At 35.6% G+C, this 17,442-nt stretch overlaps 1 protein-coding gene across 5 annotated transcripts in view; it reads right to left on the reverse strand.

The window, feature by feature from the left end:
* The window catches only part of MEIS1 (Meis homeobox 1), a 160,649-nt gene that overhangs the window by 60,628 nt on the left and 82,579 nt on the right, over positions 1–17,442 (reverse strand). For all 5 annotated transcript variants that reach the window (XM_069068947.1, XM_069068946.1, XM_069068948.1 and 2 more), the window contains exon 8: positions 11,170–11,315. In XM_069068947.1, the coding sequence (XP_068925048.1) occupies positions 11,170–11,315 (146 nt within the window). The remainder of the gene's footprint in view (positions 1–11,169; positions 11,316–17,442) is intronic.

A 17,442-nucleotide genomic window follows, 5' to 3' on the forward strand; every position in this document is an offset into this window, starting at 1 on the left:
CAATTACCCTCCAAAAAGCAAAAAATAAAAAGAAATGAGGAGCAGATAGACTTCATAATAACTTGGAGAGATTTATATAAACTGATGCTGAGCAAGAAGAACAGAACCAGGAGAAATTTGTACACAATTACAGACACATCCTATGTGTGACAACTAACTTTGATAGACTGGACTCCCCGAAGCAATGCAAGGCTATAAGTCAACTCCAAAGACTCATGATGGAAAGTGATATCCATATCCAGAAAAAGAACTATAGACTCTGAATGCAGATTGAAGCAAACTACTTGCTCTCTTTTGTTTTGTTTTGGTTTTTTTCCTCTTTCTCACTGTTTTCTCCATTGGTTATAATCCTTCTTTACAACTTGACTACTCTTTAATGTGAAGGTATTTGTAGATCCTATATTTGATTGTATGCCACCATGGGTGGGGGGAGGGGGGAAGAGAGGAAGAGGGAGAAGATTTTAAAGTCAAGGGATTATGGAACTGAATGTCGTAAACTAAAAGTAAATAAATAAATTTAAATTTTAAAAAATGGAAAAAAAAGAGAATAAGGATAGGTTCCCCTCTGTCTTCTATCTCTAGCACCTAACCTGATGCCTGGTACACAGCAGGCACTTAATAAATGTTTGTTGATTGACTGCTTCTGCTAATGAGCCTAGTAAAATTTAAGTAAACTGGCCCCTGGACAAAAGACATATATATAGTCCATTACTGAGCCAGGACTCATAGAATTTCCAGTTTGGTTAGACCTGCCAGAGCTTGTGCTTCAGTGCCATAGCCCAGGATAGGGCAGAAGATGAAGGCTTTAGTGAAAGCCAACTGGTACCAGAGGGCAAAGCCTGTCTGCTATCCTAGTTTCAGTTCTTGAAGTAAACTAGAGAGGATTCAAATATTTATTAAGCCTGCCTGATATTTCATCAAAGGTGTATTATTACTAGCAGAAATTGCCATGTCCCTATAAAACTTGGCCAATATTCAAACAAATTTATTTATCTACTTGGTTGAGTGGGGGGGGGGGGGGGGAGAGAAGAGGAGAACCTACGATTTCACTGGGGTAGGGAATTCTCAGTGAGAAAATTCCCTCTATAATAGAGATATGCAACTGTTGTGCAACTTGAAGTCTTAGAGTGTTGCTTACAGAATTAACAAGTGAGATCACATGACCAGTGTGTATAAAAGGCAGGATTTGAAACCAAGTTTTCCTGACTCCAAGGCTAGCTCTAACCACCAAACCATGTTGTTCTTTCATTAAACAAAAGTTATTGGCATCAAATATCTGCAGATTAACAGTCCAATTCTATTTCCAGCCTAATATTTTGTTGATTAAATTATACAACTGGACAATTTTGTTGTTATTTCATAGGTGCCAAGGCCAAAAATTTCATCACCTAGTGAACAGGCTATTGGATATGATACTGTCTATACTTAGTTAGATTCATCCTTATAGCATAGGCTTAAAACATCAAAAAGATATTTTGAAAAAAATTAACCTTAGAAACAAAAAAGTAATTATGAGAAAAATGTACCACTTTCCTAGACTTGACAAATAACCTCTAATGAAGAGACAAATGACAAGTTAAATAAACAAACCAATAGTTGAGAACAAAAATATCACTGGCACCCAGGCATATAAAATAAATTTTTAAAAGGGACACAAGTTGTTTAAGCTTATGACTTACAAGTATCTACATAGACAAACAAATTTTGAAATGAAATGTGCTTTAATAAAAAAAAAGGTTGTTTCCTAATTTTGTTATTTTCTATTCTTCATCTAAACACTATAATTAACCCAGGTCAGAAGTGCAAAACTGGGAGATAGAAGAACACGGGATCAAGGAGGGTGAAGTAGGGTGCAGAATGCCAGAAGAAATCTTTGCCAGGTCACTAATGGTCTCTAGGGCCACAATTTGGAGAACACTCTACTGCTTCCTTTGATCCCTCTAATTCACAATGATCATTAGTATTAATTCTAATTCTTCTGGGTGAAGAATTCCATCTGTAGTCTTTTTTAGTTTATCTGACTTAAGTAAATCAATCAAACATACCATTAGTGTTCCAAAACTGAAAAAAAAAATAGTTACCTCACAGTCATGCTCACCATTAAAACAATATACACACAAATACATATATGTACATACATGCATACATACATGTTTTATGTATATGAATGGTTTTTGAGCTCCAATGGTCTTAGAGGTCATCTAATCCAATCTATTCATTTTACAGATTAGGAAAGCTGGTCTAGGCCCTAAGACGTTAGGTGATTTGCCAATGATCAAACAGTGTCATCACAATTGAATTGGGATATACCAATAGTTTTTGCCTAAATAATGACAGACTGTTCTATTTGTATTCTAAAAGACATTTTCAATTGGCCAGTATTTCCAAATATTTTGGCAACATTTTTCCAATCAGAGTTTAAACACAACAAAGCCAAGATAATATAGAATGTTCAAGAATTAAGACAGAAGATTTAAATGAAACAATATACAGTTGGATATAAAAATAAAAACAATAATTATATACTATGTGCCATATACTGTGTCAAGGAATGGAGAAACAAATACAACAGTGAGACAGTTCCTTATTCTCAACAAGCTTATGTTTTAACAGGAAAAGACAACATAAAGAGGTGGTTACAAAGGAAGGGTGCTCTGGTCTGGAGAGTCACAGAGATGGTAAGTTGAGCCACAGGGCATGGTCACTGAAATGGCCTTTATAGAAACAATGGTAGAGTTGTGATTATCAAAGACAGAAAGGAGGAAAAGAGGTCCATACGGGGCATCAGGGTAGATGAGTGAAGATGGCCAGGGTCTAGTCTGGGGCTGACCACAGAAACAGAACAAGAGTTCCAAAGCTGAATGGTTTAGCCCCTCCATAGTAGGTTCCATGGATGTGGTTCAGAGGGAGGAGCATTCAAATTTGAATCTGCTTAAGCAACCAGTAGTTCATCTTTCTCCATTTGCCATTAGTGAAGGTTGTGAAAGCAGATATAAGAAGCTTGAAGTTTCAGGGAGAGTAGTAATAATAGTCATTCTTTTCCTAGATATGAAAATTTCTTTGTTATATATACTATGTTAGATTCTAACAGGAAAATGATGCACTTCTACTAAATGCTCTGTGGGTATGTAAGAAAAAATATCTTCACACCCATTTCACAGTTTTCAGGGATTTCATTTCTTTCTTGTTTTTTTTTTCCATTTATAGATCATGTTCTTTGAAGAAGCAACTCATGAGTTGTCTCCATATGCAACCTTTTGGGATTAAATATATCAATATGAAAGGGGCGTGGGGCAAGAGGTTAGGGGGAAGTCACTTTCTCAAATACTGTACACTTCAGTGATTGATGTTTCAGGCAAGAGTGCCCAAATTCAGCCTTCTTGCCAGACAAAACACATTCTCAAGCCTACTGACAGTTGAAGAATGTTAGCTTGTAGAGCATGATAAGAACATTTACCATTAAGCTTGGCAGAGCATGCGTGTGAGTAATAGAAAGACAGAGTGAGAGAAGGGAGAGAGACAGTGACAGAGAAAAAGTATATACATTGTACTTACCTTGGTCAATAGTTGGAATACATTAAACTGATCCAAATCTATAGTTCTCTTCCTTGCTAACATCTCATAAGACTTGCAAGCAGAGATGCCTCCAATAGAGCTAGTTACCAAAACATAGCCAATGCAACATCTGTCTTTTCCAGAGCTTTCAACTCCCAATTCAATTCTACTTACTCTGTCTAAAGATGGAGAGGCAGGCCCTCAGGGCACTTTTCATCTAATCGTGTTTCTATGGAAACTCCATTATCAACCTGGAGGACTGTAACTTCTGGCCTATCCCACACTGGCTTTATCCACAATGCCAGAAAATCCATTTGTATCATAAAGTGAGATGTCAGATTGTCGACAACAAACTATTGCCAAGTAGAAAAGTCAGATTCAAAAAGAAAACAAAAAAAAAACGACCCCCAAAAATAATCACCATGTAAAGACCATTTACTTCCACGTGACATCTATGACTAAAGCCCAAAGGAAAGTTTTAAAGAAGCAGTTATTTTTCTAACAATGATTAACCTCCACTTAGACATCCAAGATCAGTAAAACTCAAGTATTAATTGTTATAGGGTAATAGGAATAATGGCAGACTGAACTTACATCCTATCCCACTGCTAGTTTTATATTTCAGCAAAGCAATAGAGAAAAAGCATAAGGTTTTTGCTCTCTTCCCCTAAATCTATTGGCAGAGATGTACTTTAACTACCACTTTTCATCCCTGCTTTTCAGGATTCCTGAAAGAGACAACAGCTTCATGTAGGAGTAGAATTTAAATGAGAGCCCATAGTCACTTTTTCACTATGGTGAAGTTAGAAGTTGTAGTGTGAAGGAAAGGAGGTCAGAAAAGAAAGGATTTTGATTTTACCTTTAATTTAAAAAGAAAAATAAATGTGTTTTTTTGCTACATTTTAGTTATTCTTCTGGCTTTTTGCTTTTCTGAGCCTCAGGCATCTATTCATGTAACTGCTATGAAGCAAAATAACAGAGTATATGCAAAACACATTCAGATTAAATGCTATGACATAATAGGTTATGGTGACAGTTGAACTAATGCCCTGAAGAAGCAAAAAGGAACCTTGATATTACATATTCTCCTCTTAACTGATAAACTGTGATTTTACAGTGAGTCATATGCACATATATTAAGTACTTTTTAATTGTTTGAAATAATATATCTCTAAGCACATTCAAGAATTGCTAGGAACAAATGATTTTATTTTCCTTCTGAGTGTGTGTGTATGTTTAAATTAAAATTGTTTAAGTTAAATCTTTCAATAATCTTTCAATTCTGGGAAGTAGTTTTCTTTGAGGAAGCCCTCTCTACCTACTGAGCCTGGCACATACTGAACTAAAACTGACCTAGAAGTTACAGCATTGAAATTTTATTTTACTCTTTAAACAACAAAATGTAAAGCTAGTTTCCTTATTCTTTTTTTTTCTTTCATTACATATGAGTAGGTCCAGTTTTGTTTGTAAGAGACCACAAGCCCAAGAAAGGGGCTTTAGTTCTCTCTTTAGAGTAGTAAAATGTGCTCCTGATTAAATCTACCTGTGGATAACTACAGAACAGCACATTTTTCTTCTTATGCAGCTGGGGTACAAATCCAATAAGGTTTTTATTCAGTGCCTATTCTACTTCTCTAGAATACAAACTCTTTAAAGCCCTTTCAAAGGCAGATTTTTTTTTTAAACTAGAATAACCCAATGAAAGGATTGGCCCATTCCTTTAAAAAAAAAAAAAGTCAGGCACAGGGTAGGGTGAGGGGTGGGAATCCAAGTAATTTTTCTAAGAGGTATTTGGAATTTTTAAATTTACTTCTTGGTGTTTAAAAAGCTTGACCTATAATCTCCTAAATGGTTTGTGAAAAGATAATTTTAAAAACTCAACCATAGTTAAAATTAACTCTTTGTAGGATTTCAGAATTCATTCCCTGTTAGATCATAACTATTCCACCTGATCGCATAGTTCCCAGTTTACATGGGATTATGGTGAGAAAAAAATGCTCTGTAAACTTTAAAGAGCTATATAAATATGTTGTTATTTTTATTGTTGTTGCTAATTCGGGAATAGAGAACTCCTGCTGAAGTTTGAGACTATAAAGGATACTTTGACCTTGAAAGGGGGCATTGAAGAATTAGAATCTAACATATGCACGAAGAAAAATTAAAATCAAACAAAAAACACATTTCAGACTTTCTATTTTCCTGTGTCTTTAGAATAATCATTAGCAAGAAATCAGTTCCTGAGTGTAATAGCTATCTAGGTAGACCAAGCACTGCATGTAGTGATCAGAAGAAACATGGATGGAAAAAAGGAGGGGTTTTCTTGTCTTTGGAGAAGTATTTAGTGTATATTAACATGAAAAAAAGAAGGAAGAAGCCTCTCTTTAAATTTATACACTTTTTTATTTTCATATGAATGACAATCACATTTTACAAGTATATCTCTTGCCAAATGTGTCAGACTCTTAAAACTAAATAAGACCCTCCTTTTAAACCAGAAGGGTAGGATTAGAGCAGTTATTTAAATAACTTCAAAGCTCATAAGGTCCCAAACAGTTGCACAAGCTTGCCTTTTCTCCTTGAGGTATATAGATGGGAAAGTAAATGAAATCAATATTTCAGCATAAATTAGAATCTGCCCTGGATAAACACCTATTTCTGAGACTGTATTAGTGGCAAGAGGTGAAAGGGGTAATGAAAATTAATCCAAGAATTAACTTCATAAAATACACACGTAGACTTTTCTTTCAGTACTGTGGTATAAGAACTACTCTCAATCCTTGGGTCTTGAATGACTGAAACCTAGTACACTGGATAATGATTATGTCAAGACTGAGCTGTGACCTGTTAGGCAACTAGGTAAAAGCCATCAAAACAATGAAGGAGGAAGTTTAAAGCTATTGGATAACTTATCCTGACTCTCTGCTCTGTGAACTCTATGAAGGAAAACAAGGTTGGGTGCCCTCTTTCAGTTAATGATGCTGCCTGGTTCAGGATCAAAATGTCAAAGATGTGTAATTTTGTCAGCGTGAGTCCTCTTTCCACTGACACAAAATACAGCTTCTAAAACTTAGTAGGTGATGTCTGTCATTTGTTACAGATAAAAAAAATCATCACCTTGTGGACTCTCTGAATTTAACTAAGCTGGTCCTCTGACAACTGAAATACAGCTCATCGTTAGACATGTACTCAAAAGCCCTTACAGTTGGATAGAACTTAGTTCATCATCTGCTGGAACAGCCTTCTAGAACTTGAGATGGCCTGACCAACCCAGACAACCCAGAAAGGAAAGTAATACCCAAGTTGGAAATAAATCAAGAAGTTGATAAATAATAGCTTTACTTAAAAATTAAAAGTAAAAGCACTGGCCAGCAAGATATTTGTTCATATACTCACTGCTTAGAAGTAAGAAAAGTAATATTTTCTTGGCTTGTAAAAGTTTTTACAGTATGATCATCTATCTGCAAGACTATTCACAAATGTATAACCTATAAATAGCAGGTATCTAGTGGAAGGATAAAAGAAGTCTCTTTCCCTTACTTTCCTACTCTCTTTTCTGATTCTGTCTGGACCAATATTTGACAATATTTTATTCAGTGGCACCTCAGTTTGAAGTTAAATGTAAAGCTTTTTACAGATTTGAATGGAGGCTGAGGAAAGCCCATTCATTTTATACGTTAGTATAAGCCTAGACTATAAAAAGTAGTTTTATTATGGCTCCAGGGCCAGCCTTGATTTTTTTTTCAAGGTTATTTATAAACTGGTTGGCCCCAGTGATAAAATATCAGCATGGCAGCAACATTGCATTTGACCCATTGTTACCTCTCTTCTCTTTGCTAGTCTCAAACATCAAGACAATTTGGGCTTCATGATTTCTAATTGCTTTGGGCACCTCTTATGGGATTCAGTGCCGGCAGAAGATATACACTAGCAAATTTTCTTAGAGTGGATCTTATCAAAAAGTTCTTCTACAGAAGTACAACAAGTGTCAGAAAAGGGTTGCCTCTCTGACTGGTAGCACTAAGTGCTAGCCATTTAATAAAATATAAAAATTAATTAAATCCCGTTTTGTTGCCCTTCATGGTAGGAAAGTGCCACTGCATTCTTGGTGGATCAATCAGCAGAAGAGAAGCCAAGAGATTTCTATCAAGCTAAAAGAGCATCCAATATAAAGGCCTAGTGAAAGGCTTAATATCAGGACAGCTAGGTGGCGCAGTGAGTAGAGTGAGTAGAGCGCCAGCCCAGGAGTCAGGAGGACCCGAGTTCGGTTCTGGCCTCAGACACTTAACACCCACACAAAAAACACTAGCTATGTAACCTTGGGTAAGTTACTTAAACCCAATTGCCCTCCAAAAAGGCAAAAAAAAAAAAAAAAGGCTTAGTATCCTTATCCAAGGATCAAACCAATGGATGCTGAGTCTTTTCAGCTACAGAAACTCAAGAAGACATTATACTAAGTCAAAATGAAGTTGGGATCAGCATCAGTGGAGGATATACTCACATTAATAAAATCAGGTGTCAGAATAGCAAGGTGGCAACAGAGGATAAAGTATTGGACATGAGGAATTTTGGAGTCTGAAATCCAATCTTGGACATTTCACCAGTGACTTTGGACAAGTCACTAACCTCTCTTAGCCTCAGTTTCTTCATTTGTAAAATGAAAATAATAGCACTTATCTTCCAGGGTTGTAGTAAGGATCAAACAAGCTAACATATATTTAAAGTATGCCTTAGTACTTTAGCACAATGCTAGTTATTATTATTAATGTGTCTTTGAAGTATTAATGAGTATTGGGGGGGATACTTTTTTGGGGGATTTGGGGATACTTTGGGATAATAGCAGCTAAATATTATCAACAATAGCAGTTCTCAAAGTTCAGTCCTTGGGGACCTTTGGGGGCCCCCAAGACCTTTCCAGGCAGTCTCTGAGATCAAAACTTTTCATAATAATAGTAAGACATTATTTGTCTATTAAAATATTCTTCCCTTTTCCAACTATATGTCTGATACCAGATTTTCTTCATATACTTCAATCAAAACAACATATCACTGTAAATTGAATGCAGAAGCAGATGAGAAGTTAGCTGTCTTTTATTAAGCCAGAAATTAAAGATATTTATGTGTGTGTATGGATATAATACAATGCCACTCTCCTTACTACATTTTGCCCTAGAAAATGTTGTTTTTCATTAAAATATTATTTATGTTAAATAATGAATTTATTTTTATTAAATACATTGAAATATTTTAATTATCAGTTTTAATTTCTAATATGGTAAATATCAATAGCTATAAACCACAAAAACAAAAATTATTTTGGGTCCTCAATAATTTTTAAGAGTATAACATGATCCTGAGGTAAAAAAGCTTGAGAATTGTTCATCTAGAGTATTAAAAATTCCTTAAAATTTGTCCTAAAACTTTCGACAACAACAAAAAAAACCTACCTTCAACTTTGAATTGTGTTAAGTGGGGTGGAGGATGTATGTTATGAAGTTACTACTACTGCTCTGTTTGTTTTCCAATTCTACAGAAAAACAATTTGCAAAAATTTATTTTCTTGAATGCTGCTGGATGCCTAATCTCTGAAGACAAATAGAGCTCGTATGGCATTTGACTTATCATAAGATTTGCTAAATAGCAAAGCTTTTTTAAATATGGCAAGCATATGTGATACAATGGCTGATATCCCCATTTCAGTTTACTTTTGTGACAACAGAGGGGTAATTTTGACACAGTAAAAAAAAACTACAAGTTCAAAAAAAGAGATCCTAGTCTAAAAACATTCACATAAAACTTTTTTTTTTTTATTAAGCAATCAGGGTTACATGGCCAGGTTGTTTCTGGGTGGGTGCTAAGTGTCTGAGCCTGGGATTCGATCTCCAGGTCGTTCTGACACTGGAGTCGGTGCTCTTACTCGCTGTGCTACCTGGCCGCCCCTAGCAATCGGGGTTCAGTAACTTGCTCAAGGTTACACAGCCAGTTATTTCTGGGTGTGGTGCTGAGTATCTGAGCCCGGATTTGATCCAGGTCATCCCGACACTGGAACCAGTACTATTACTTGCTGAGCCACCTGGCTGCCCCTAAAACTTTTTAAAGCATATACAGTTTTACACATGGAAAATAGATATAGGTCAATTTCCTTCTGGCATTTAAAAGTATTTAAACAAGTCTCTAATTTTTACATTAACTTAGGCTAGTGTATTTTGAAACTTATATTTCTATATCAACTATATCAATATTGTCCATGTGAGTATTTCTGTTTTTTGTTTACTATATATTCAATATAATTGACTGTATTTTGAAATTTGAAAAATATAAATGTTTCTACAAACTGACTAGGAATTACATAAGCAATGGATTATTGATAGGAAAATGCTTTGTAACCTTAAAGAGTGATATGAAAAAATGTACTACTGTCATTGCAGAGATTTCCATCTTGCCTTCCTTCTAAGTTATCCTGTATAGAGTATTAAAACAGAATATCTTAAAACTACAAAATATTTGGATTAAAAATGTTTGGTGCATAGAATTCATTCAGAACAATAACCAAACTAAACAAATCCCCCAGTGGTATAGTCAAGTATCTCTAGTTTCTCACATCTTCAGCAGAATTCCTGCAGTGAAAACAGCAATACTCACACAGACAATATAAACTGTTACTCTGTTTGAAAAGTCACAAGGGATTGAACAGGAAGAGCTGACTATATATTGCTGTTTTCCTTTACTGTTCTAAATACAGTGACAGAACTTTCACTTTGGAACTGTGCCTCGAGCAAATGAAAATTCTGCAACAGAAGTCAATGCATTCAAGTCCTTTAAAAAATAAGTGTGTGATTATCATGAATCACAGTATCATAAGTAGGGTTTTTTAATGAACAATTTACCAAATTCACCAAAATATTGGCAGAAACCCAATCTTACTGTGTAATGAGCAAGGTTCGTTTTCTTCTTTTAATGGGATTTCTTAGTAAGAGGCAGTGGAGTTTAGGTGATAAAGGGTTGGTCTGTCTGGTCATCAGATAGATTTGACTTCCAGCCTGGTCCTTGACATATTTTGGTTTTGTAACCTCAGGCAAATCCTCTGAGTTGTGCAAAATTCAAGACCATGAATTCCAAATAGTATCAGCTATAGGAGTTTCCATACTGGGATTCCCATCATACTAATGAAATTTCAGACCAGCATTTGCCACCCCCCCCAATAAAAATAAGCAAAAAATAAATAAATAGTGGGACCTATTATTAATAATTTAAACAATGAATTTATTACCTCCTCAAATAAAATCATTTATATACATGCTTTATATCACAAGTGTTTCTTACACATTCTTGATCTTAGGCACATACTAAGTTTGACCAAACTACAAACATGATCTTCAAGCAAAAATCCTCTTTCAGAATGGATACACACACACATACACACACATCCATGTACACATAAATACATATTATATATAAAACTATGTGTTCACCTTAGTAAAATTTGTGCTAACAGTTATCTCTTTAACTGTACCAAGTCCAGAAGAGATCATGCTTCTGGACAATTTATATTATTTTCCATCACAATTAGGACACTGTCGGTGTTTATTTCACATATGCCATTTAGAGTTCACTTACTGTTAGATGCTGGAACAGCCACGCCCTCATGATATTTGTGGCTACTTTGGGAAAGATGCCACGCTTTTTATGACGCTTTTTGTCCTTATCTGGATCATCATCATCACCTGTGCTGGGGGAAGCTACACTGTTGTCCAAGCCATCACCTGTAAATATAGTGAATCAAATTTTGACTGATGCTACCTTGACATACTTTATTAAAAAAAAAACTGCCTTTGGATATACACAAAATCACATGAGTAGCTAAAAGGTAATAGAGAGTCTAATATACTGTTTTGCCAATGACAGGGGGAAAAAACTATTTAGTCTCGAAAATAGCTAATTCTGAAAAACCTCCACCCCAAACAAAGAACTCTCTAATTAAGCAGAATAGCAAATTGATTTAACAGCCAATTTTTCAGTTTGTGAAGGGACAAAGTAATTAGTGGGGAAATATGGGGTCTTTATTAATTATATCTTTAGAACAATTTCTTTAACTGCATGCACAGATAAGTGATTGTCTGTTGATGTGGATTAAACATGGTACTATGATAAGTACCATCATCCTCCTCAGGGAGGCAAATTCTATATATTGCCTTTGTGATCAAGTTAGGGGGGTGAGGATGCATATGATGTTAATCATATTCACCAATGATATACCTTAAGAAAAGCTAAAGCAGTAGGTGAATATTAAGATAATCAGTCAAGTAAGATATGGGAGGGCATTAGACATGAGGTCATAGATTGTAGAATTAGAAATAAAAAGGACCTTAGAATCCATCTAATCTATCCTCATCATTTTGCAGATGGGGAAACTGAGGCCAAGAGAGGTTAAGTGAATTGCCCAAAGTCAGACAGGCACTAAACAGCAGAGTCAAGGTCTGAAAGCAGGTCCTTTGACTTAAATAAAGCACTTTTTTCTCCCTGGCAATAGTCTGAATTCTAAGCCCTGGATTCAAATCGCAGCTGTGATATTTATTTTGCTCTTTTACATTTACAAAATGGGAGCAAAAACACACATGCTGGCTATCCCACAGGGTTTTTGCAAGAAAACAGTTTTATAAATCTTAAAATACCATAGAAATATAAACTTATTATTAGGCAGACTTCAATTTGTCTTCTAGTGGTCTAACGTATGAAACAAGTTTTAATTTTAAAATAACGTCTATTGAAATCAACCTATCTTCTAGAATTATAGTCTAGAACATGGCTATATCATCACCGAGGTCTTTCTTTGCTCTAAAATTCCATGATTAAAGCTAAAAAGTTGCCAATAAAGTATATTTCTCTATATTAAATCCTGTTTTGCTATTTATTTCCATTATAAAATTGGAGCTGTGCTCCTCTGGGAGGAAAATGTTGGCCCCATGAGGCAATAAAATTATATTTTAGGATGTAGTAAAAGTTTAAAGCAATATATTTAAAAGAAAATATACTTTCTGAGGAAATAATCATACTGCTCAAAATAAATCATAAGTATGAATGTAAAGGCACTACTGTTATTTTTATGTTTCTCACAACAGCAGAAAGAACAAAAGGAAAAACAACAAAGGATCAAGTACACCGTATTGTTTAAAAGTCTTCCAGCTTCTATCCAACTCCCTCCTCAATAAGCTACACCAGGATAATGTTTTAGTAACTTAGAACCTGTTTCCCTAGCACTTGGTACATGTTGGTAGTTTTTTAGAAATGAACAGTTTGATCTAGGAAGAAACAGAGTTAAGGATTAGTAATACAGCAGTAAATGAGCAAGAGTTTATTTACTAGATATACACAATAGTAAATGAAATAACAAGGGAGCATACTATATGGTCGAAAGAACCAGAAAATTCCATTTAACAAATTTTCAAGTTATATGTGTATGTATGTGTGTATATAGACATATACACATACACATATGTATAGCTATATGTATATGTACATATATGTGTACTGAGTTTAGAGAGTAGAACTGAATCAATTTTTTGATCTATAAGTGCTATTATAGTAATCTCTGTATATTCTCTATCTAAAATTTTCTATATGAAAAGGCATACCTGTATTTTTTTTTCCATTACTACACAGAGATAGAAACCTACATTTTAGTTTCCCTAGGTAGCCTACTGAAACTTAAATTGCTGCTTAACTCACTATAACTCTCCTTGGCCAATAAGACAAAGAAAGAAACAAAAGTGACCAAGAAAGTGTCTTGAATTGGACTGAGCTAAAAATACAACTCTACTTCATTAAGAAGGTTTTTTTTTATATTTCCAGTATTTATATTATGTCCTATCAAACAGAAACAGATTATATTTTTTTAAAAACCATGAAAAATTTTCTGGGTGCCCCCTTTTATTGGACTTCAAATAGTCCCTAGTGAATATTTATCCTTCAACCCAATCCAATAAACATTAATTGAGCACCTACTATGTAGAAAGCATAGTTATGTGCTCATGGGATCACTGCCCTCAAGGAGCTTAAAGGAAAAGTTTTATTTCTATTTGTATAACCAAGAGTCTGAGGAGGGCTCCAGACAGATCTGAATGATAAATTCTTTTAAAGTCCAATATTTAAAGAGGCTTTTTATACAGAGAAGCAATTCACCATATAAAATAACAATTCATAAAAGAAACATGAGCCGAGGAAACAACTCAACAGCATTTAAAATTTCAATGGGCTAATCTACTTCAGTTTACCAAAATTAACCCAAGGAAAAGAAAAATACATATTATTTATTCATTGATTAAACACAAGGAAAAACTTCTAACCTACTGACATTCTTTACCACTTCCTGATAATTATTTTTACTCCTTTAATTTTTTTCTATTTCAGAACCCCTTCAGATTAATTTAGTAGAAAATGCCTAGTGCCTGCATAGAAGAGAATTCATTGATAATTTATGGAAATATCTACTATAATCCAGAGGAGATGACTTTTTTCCAGCTTTGTGCATCAATAGATAATCAAGGCCTTAAAGCAGCCTTAGCTTCCCATTACCTCAGGCAAAAAAATTCCTGAAAGCATGCCTTGAGGGCACCTGAATTATATACTCCATTAGGAGGGGAAAGGCTTTCTGCATTCCATGTATAACACTCACCAGAACCTTTCCTGTTTATTTCTGCTGTATGAAAGCAGAAGCATTAGGAACAGAATTTTTTAAGTGAAGACTTATGTAGATACAATGGAGAGACCTTTCAAGCGAGATCCAGATCACCTCCTTCAATCCCTGGCAGTGACCTATCCCAAATAAAAGGTTTCTGTTACATCATTAGCTCAAGCCAAAAACAGCCTTGGCTTAATGCACAGTTTGTTCTTCCTACTGTTTTTAGGCAAATACAGCTACTTTACTCCCATCTGGGAGGGAAATTACACTGCTGGGTTGTAATCTAAGACAAGATTTTCATTGGAAGCAAATGCTTTCAATCCAGTGTAAATACTGGTGCATGTTCAGAAAAGCCTAAAACAATAAACCCTGGTCCTGTCCGGCACAAGTCAGGGGAAATGGAGAAGGAAAAGCAGCATAATAAAGCAAACTATTCTCAAAGCAAACTCTTTCATAGATTTTAATAAATGGCTTGACCTCTTCCACTTTTAAGGAATGGAAGTTGATCTCGTAATGTCTAAATCTCAGAGAAAAGCCAAAGTGGTCAGTTGTACCTTTAGCATTTCCATCCTCTCTGCAATTTGATAGTCATCTCTATGAGGTCTCTGGAGGATTTGTTTCCTTTTCTTTCCTCCTCCCCTAAAATTTTAAGATCTCTAAGAAGAAAAAAAAAAACGTAGAGAACCACTGACCAACCACATGGCAGCAGCTCTGAACCACATTTGTAAAATGTCAGCCGTGACTTCATTTCTAGAACTGACTTCTCCTGCCGCCAAATGAAGGCAAACTGAAAAGGTGGAAATAATCATAAAAATGATGCTAGTCCATAAACAAGCTTACAGCCTCATTAGTATAGCAGTAGGCTCCACTGGGTGATTTATGCTCGTTTTGCTGATGCCATGAGGAAATGCCATAGGGCGACTTAAGCCAACTGCTAATGGTTTCTGACAGCTTCTTAGCAACTAGTGCAAGCAACGTTGTGGCGTTTGCGAGTGACAGAAACCGAAAATGTCATATTATCTGCCCATGTGTCATGAAGTCCGTGTGGCAATTAACTAGTAGGCCAGTGACTGAGGGGCCAGAGGCTCTCGAACATGGCCCTTGGCTATTCCGAGACAGACTAGGCACGGCTTGCATTCTCACTGCACATATGCAACATTCTAATGCAGGAATCTGGTTCACACTATCTTTCTGTCATTGATGAAATTGGTCCAGTCCAATTCTTTCTCTGTAGGAACTCCAGTTGCTTTCTCTTTAGCCACTACATGGCATTATCAGGGGAGCATATAAAGTAATCTGCTTTCATAAGGTTGTTTGAATGACACCTTAATGGGTGATACCTGATTCTTTGCCTTTTGAACACTGGATCCAAAGGTACTATTTTTTTCTACTCTCATACAAATTAGTCTAAAAGGATTTAAGATCACTGAAGCAGACTCATTGCCTGTCAAATTGCTGGAAGCATAGGAACTCTGCACAGCAACAAGACACTTTAAAAAAAAACAAAACACCAAGCCTGTAACAAGCAGTAGGAGAGTCTTGGCTACACATTTCAGTTTCCAAGCTATCAAAACCATGCACTATATGTCAAACTGTCAAACCTTTCAGCATGGGCCATTTGCCCTTTCAAATAATATTTAAGAATTGTTTTTACAAAATTTTATAGGCCATGGTCTAGTGAAAGAGGCCAACCAACAAAGAAAGGAATTTGTACTACAATTCGTCCACGGACAATTTCTTATGAGACCTGGGCCTATCCCTACGGAACAAGGCAGGTGACCTGTGGCAGCTCCCAGGCTGTCAGAGAGCTCAGATTTCAAACACGCTCAACTCAAACGTCTCAGAGTTGCCTATTTAAGCATGCCCAGGCATTTAGGCTGTGCTATCTCATTCCTTTCAAGAAAGGATAAAGCAGCATTTATCGTATTCAGGCCATTCAATGGGTCAGACTGGCCATGTCAGCAGGGGTTCCTCTCATGCAGGTCAAAACCCTCTCCCCTTTTTCTCCCCCTACCAACTTACTCTCTGTCCTTCCAGTACCACCCGCCCCAATCTACACAGAAGTATAGTCAAGAGCAAAGAAAATAAGTTCATTTAAAATTCCACCAAAACAGCTAGGAACTTCCAGTGTTGGTGGATAGTCATATATCAGATGAATTATTACCAATTTTTTCACCTAATAAAGGCACTGTTTTAAAAATAGGGCTAAGCCAGTGTAAGTCTAAATACTTTTGTTTCTTTCACTGGAAGTAAAAAAAAGAAAAGGAAATAATGACTCAAGACTTCATGAAAGAGTTTCAAAAACATTTCCAACTCTAACTCGAATTCTCCGTCTTATGCATATACAGAAGTAGCATAATTATTTGACATTAACTTTGGAATTCAAAATTGAAGCTCATTTACAGAGACTTTTTGAAACTCAGAAGTTATTCAGAAAGTCATCCAAAAAGCACTCATAAAGCTAATATTTTCTTTAAGTGAAATCCTTATCTTATATCTTAATATTTATAAGGAAGAGAACAGAAACATGGAGTGTTATGTTAAATTTTTTTTCTTTAACTTTTTTTTTTTTCACAAAGAACATGGCCACCTGAAAAGATAATATTGCATTCCTTCCTTGGGGTTCCAGAGCATTTCAGAACTTCTAAATTCAGGCATACTTCAATCTGAGTGGTCCCTGGTGAAAACATTTTATCCTGTGGGGCTGCTGCTTAATGTTAATGTCCAAACTCCAATGACAAATATTGAGACCATAACAGACAGCTCTAGGTGTCCATGCTTTTTATGATAACTCTGAAGCCACTCTCAGGGTCTGGTCTCAGATGTAGCTAGAGCTCAAGAATGCAGAAGACAAATGGGAGAAGGTTCCTAAGCTAGGTTTTGGTGGAGAGGACAAGATAATACCATTTCATAGTAATCAACTAACTTTTTTTGTTGTTTTGTTGTTTTGCTTTTTTGGAGGACAACTGGGGTTAAATGACTTGCCCAAAGTCACAAGGCTAGTTTTTTTGTGTGTGTGTGTTAAGTGTCTGAGGCTGGATTTGAACTCAGGTCCTCCTGACTCCAGGGCCAATGCTCTATTCACTGCACCACCTAGCCATGCCCAACTAACTTTTTTGAACATTTTAAACAAGTGTTTCTCTTCAAGGAATTAATGAAACATTATAGTTGTTTAAGGTTGTACATTAGTGTAACTTATTCAATATTTCCAA

Source organism: Petaurus breviceps, unplaced genomic scaffold (assembly GCF_028583685.1).
Source record: "Petaurus breviceps papuanus isolate PSGF00001 unplaced genomic scaffold, PetGlider_PUasm1.0 90775, whole genome shotgun sequence".
NCBI classification, from domain to species: domain Eukaryota; kingdom Metazoa; phylum Chordata; class Mammalia; order Diprotodontia; family Petauridae; genus Petaurus; species Petaurus breviceps.